Genomic DNA, 4622 nt, shown 5'->3' with positions numbered 1-4622 from the left:
TATTATAATCTTTCTATTTACTCTGCAATTACTCTTCCTAGCAGAATGCAGAAGGGTACGAAATTGAATACGTTCAACCAAATGGGATTTGAAAGCTGAACAAGAATGTTCAAATTGTCGTGCAAAACGAAGGGAAAAGACAAATGTTTTACTTGTACAGACAGGAAAAAGAGAGAGAGAGAGAGAAATATAAGATAGTTGTTATATTTTAATGGGATCTTAGCCTTAGATAAGTTCACTGCAGCGGATTTGGTCTCAATCGAAGGATATTGTCATTTCGGTTGGTCGGGCTTGCTATGTGTAACATATGTTAAACGTTTAGATGTGATTTCGTAGCCAAAGTATAATGAAGAAACTAAAACTTCCAGGAGCAAAAACTGAAGATCTAAAAGAGAGCTGGAAACCATTTTTGTAAGAGGCCTTGATTATACCTTTGAACCATTCCATGGTTTTGTCTTCTTCAATTGTCTCCTCGACACAGATGACAATAATTTTCCCTTTCTTCGTGACATTTACCAACCATTTGTAGTTGTTAGGATCTATACTCCCAACCATTTGTAGTTGTTAGGATCTATACACCAAATGGCCAGCCTGACACCCACTTACTGGGGCTGGTGATGCATCTGTCTCGCCAGGTGTAATTGAATCTAGGTTGATGGCCCCTCGAGCTTGTCTTAAATAAGGGTAATAATATATACCAAGATAGGCCTAAACAAGTGATTCATGGGGATATGCCTAAGGCTTCAATCAAGATTTGATTCAAGTCCAAATGAAGTCACTATCCCATTTGCTTTGGATCAGGCACAGGCCAAACAAAATGGGACTTGTCAGGTCAATTTCTTTTCCCAACCCAACCATTTCCTTCTATTATAGACTAGCCTAATTGAAAGCAATGCAAATGATGCATATTGGAACTTGAATTTTGCTCTCAGGCTTCCTTCCCAAGTTGTTAAATAGATAAACATCACCCAAGCTACCTGTCCACCCATGAGGATCTCCACCTTCTCCTGAGCTGCCACTGACTTTTAAGTGGACGCACAGCCACCACCAATACAGATTTAGAATCTCACTCACCCACTACAAGTTGGCTTCACTTAGAGTTCTTTACCGATGACCGTTTGCTCAAACAGACTGAGAACTGGGAAAGAGATGAAACATTGAACAGGCAAATTTTCCCAACATCCCAAAAATGCTTTGTTTGGCTGAACCTTACCTTCTATTTTGTATATCTTTAGTGTGGTTTATGACATCAAGAGGATCAATCCCAAGTACCAATATGAGTCCAATTATTTGTTGTAAGAATTGTTGGGAGCAAGAGTGGAGGGAATATTTGTCTGCTAAGAAAAATCCTACTCTACCCTTATGTCATTGACTTGTTCATGGCTACTCCATCTTTGATGAGGGTTGTAGTCAATATTCTCTCGTTGGCTTGTATGATAATATGTTGATAGTCCTCCAAGAACAAAAAGGAAACTGAAGTGCATAGTGCTGTTTAGAGGAGTTAACATCTTTGAGCTTTTTTTTATCATGATTTCGAGCATCAAAACGAGGTCTTTGGGTCATAATCTTGATAGTGAAAACGCCAAGATCGTTTTCGCAAACACTGTTTTTTCTGTTCACACTCTGTGTAGACACTGGCAGACTTCTCTGTAAGAAATTAAACTGAAGCAGCTATATATAGTTTACACCTAAGCAGCCAAAGCAAGCTTCCTCTCCTACCTGCATCAAAGTAACCATTAGAAAACACACACACACACACAGTATGACAAGATAGAAAACCAAGAATGGCCTGCCTTGCCCCAAAATAACATCAAAAGCCAGTAACCTTCTCTTCCCAAAAATTTCTATTAATAACATCAAGAAGTTGTAAGGGGCAACAAAACTCTGGCAGCCTATAGGAGATAAGGTTGGTGAGTGGGTGTCTTTATCCACTCCATGCATATCAGTTGCTTTGGAACTCCCAAGTGGCACCCCCAATGAATAACGTTCTTCTTCCATTTGTGATCAAGATTGAGTTTGGAAGCCATTTGTGTGGTATTGACAGTTGACTCTTTCCCTGAGCTTTAGATGTGCTTGCATGGATGAACATAATAAAATCCAATCATCATCTAACTTGTCTTTTAAGACCACAACTGAATCATCACCATGAGAAGTGAAAAGTGAGTCTCATGGGGCTTCTCCCCTTTGTGTCCATATGAAGCTCTCAAGCTTTATAAACAAGTTGTCCAAATGCATGGCCCCCCAAGGCATGTCTTTTGCAATCATAACACCAGCATTTTGGTTCCAAGCAAAGACCTAACAGCACCTTGCTTTTCTATGGCTTGCCTTCTCTAGTTTGGTATCTTTTCTGAGGATGATGAGAGGTCAGTGGTTACTAGCCTACTAAGCAAGGAATAATATATTGTAAGCATGGGGTTGATGGACATGATTTGAATATTCCAGACAAATGGGTCACTTTGAGATGCATCTGAGAGGCCTCTCTTGCCTCAACCTCTCTGCCTTGGTGACATCAACATGATCTAAATATTTCCCACTGTAATTTTTCTCATCAGAAGAATTCAGTTTCAATAAACATCATATGGGGAGCCTCCTTTTTTAATCCAAAATCATCCTCAAATAAGGAGCACTGAGAGAGAAGGGTCACTTGGACTATCACCATCCTCAATTAGTGGCTTTTAGTGATGTTATTAAGCACTAAAAAAATTATAATGTCCTTTATAATGGAAACATGTGATGAAAGATGAGTTAAATCATTTTTCACTATTACTTCACTTTCCTAATACATCATTAACACAACACTTGATAAAAACCGATTTAACGGTTGCATGGGGTGAAAATTAAACTAGTTTAATTTTTTTTTTTTTTTGTTAACCATAAATTTAAGCACCTAGTTGTACCACTATAAGTGTACGATCATTAAAATTAATCTCGATCAAAATTAAATTGCTATGCACGATACGGGTCGGTTTAACTACTAACACTTGAAAAAATCTAAGATTAGACTTTTTTGACTACTTTTAATTGACATTTGTTCTCATGATTTACCAACTTGATTGTGGTTAACTATAGAAAGCTAACATAGGCTTAGGGCAAATCACACATGTGATGGAAATGCCACACGTGAGTAATGTAAGCTTCTCCTGAATCGTGATGACAACATGTTTGATGTAATGCTTACATCACTGGCCACTGCCCACCCATCTGGACGAAGGGGAAAGGGTTCGTTGCTTGGTGACTCAAGACAACCACCGAGATCATAAAAAACGATGACAGAAGGAAGGAATGCTCAAAGCAGAGATAGAAGAGTGCTCCACCAGGGTCCCACGTTTCCCTCTTCCACGATTACCCAAAACACGTGCTTTCTTGCATCAATCTGAATAATCCCAACACAAGGAAGAAGGAAGCCATTGATATTGAAATCCAAGGCACTCGAAATGCTACACTGTTTTTCATTAATTAAGGGCGTATGATTATTAATTACACTTGGTTGTTGGTGGGTTTCTACTTCGGTTCTTCTCTCGAATGGAGGATCTTCCGTATTCGCTTTCAGTTGGGGAGGCTTATTTCGTCGAGATCGTCTAGTGACAGGAACACTTCGTCTAAGCAGGACAGCTCCGCTTCGTCGTCGTAGAAACCGGCCGAGTCGCCTCCTCCGTTGCTTCGATCGTAGACGCGACAGAGAACCCATTCTCTGAATGCCTGATATATATACAACCGTTAACGTTCGGGAAAATTTAGAAAATGACTGGGGATGCAAGTGCAATTTGCGAATTGTACGTACTGATTTTCGGGTTCCTCTCTTTCTGGAGGACCTGCTGCTGCTTCCTCCATCCAGGAGATGATACTCGTGCATTACCCAGTTGGTTTTTGTTCCCATTGGGTGCTCCCCGATGTAGAAGGCGAGAGATTTCTTGACACCCACTTGGTTATTGTCGCATGAGACCGGCTCATCTGCACCCATTGTCTTCCAGTAACCATTTGGGGAGGTATGGCTGTCGCTTATATGGCTGAAGAAGTACCATTGGTTGTCAGCCGCCAGAACCTTACCTGCACTTGCATTCATTCGGTAAAGCGCAGGCCTAAACACGCAAGCGTTAACAGAAGAATGAACTAGTTTTAAGATGGGTAAAGTCTGGATCTCACCTTCGAGGTCCCAAGGATCAAACATATCCATATTGAGATCGGGAATGAAGACTGGATGGCATGGTAATCGGGCGGCCTTGCGGTAGAGGAAATGGACGACGAGTTCCTGATCGGTTGGGTAGAAGCGGAAGCCTGGTGGGAGGTTCACGTTATCGTCTCCCATATGTGTTTGTGAAATTAACTCAGAGAATGAAGAAGAAGCAAAACGAAGACGAGGCAGGAGCCGGGGATTGAGAAATATCAAGTATGTTATGTAAGAGGATTGAGGTTTGAATATATAGAGGATTATGAGCATGAGAGAGAAGGTGGCCTAACTGATGATGACTGGGAGTGTGTTGGGTGGCGGCTGCCTGGTAACTTAAAGTTCTAGTTTAAAGAACACAAAGTGGACTTGTTAGCGTCGGAGGGAACGGGGGATTGATTTGTCTTTTCAGTTACTGATTTCTGAGTTTGGAGAAGTTGATCTAGAACCGGACCTC

General features: G+C 40.9%; 1 protein-coding gene across 1 annotated transcript; it reads right to left on the bottom strand.

The window, feature by feature from the left end:
• Positions 1-3359: 3359 nt before the first annotated feature.
• On the bottom strand, positions 3360-4364 carry LOC137946530 (NAC domain-containing protein 104-like). The gene is made up of 3 exons (XM_068792866.1): positions 4144-4364; positions 3782-4047; positions 3360-3699 (listed from the first exon to the last, which is right to left on the bottom strand). The coding sequence occupies exons 1-3, from the start codon at positions 4304-4306 to the stop codon at positions 3547-3549; spliced, it is 582 nt and encodes a 193-aa protein (XP_068648967.1). The 5' UTR covers positions 4307-4364; the 3' UTR covers positions 3360-3546.
• Positions 4365-4622: the final 258 nt, after the last annotated feature.

The sequence above is a fragment of the Aristolochia californica genome, unplaced genomic scaffold (genome assembly GCF_029961685.1).
Source record: "Aristolochia californica isolate CCGP_79_NKW_82.1479 unplaced genomic scaffold, dmAriCali1.0.hap1 SCAF_12, whole genome shotgun sequence".
NCBI lineage: Eukaryota > Viridiplantae > Streptophyta > Magnoliopsida > Piperales > Aristolochiaceae > Aristolochia > Aristolochia californica.
This window is presented reverse-complemented; position numbering and strand designations above follow the sequence as displayed.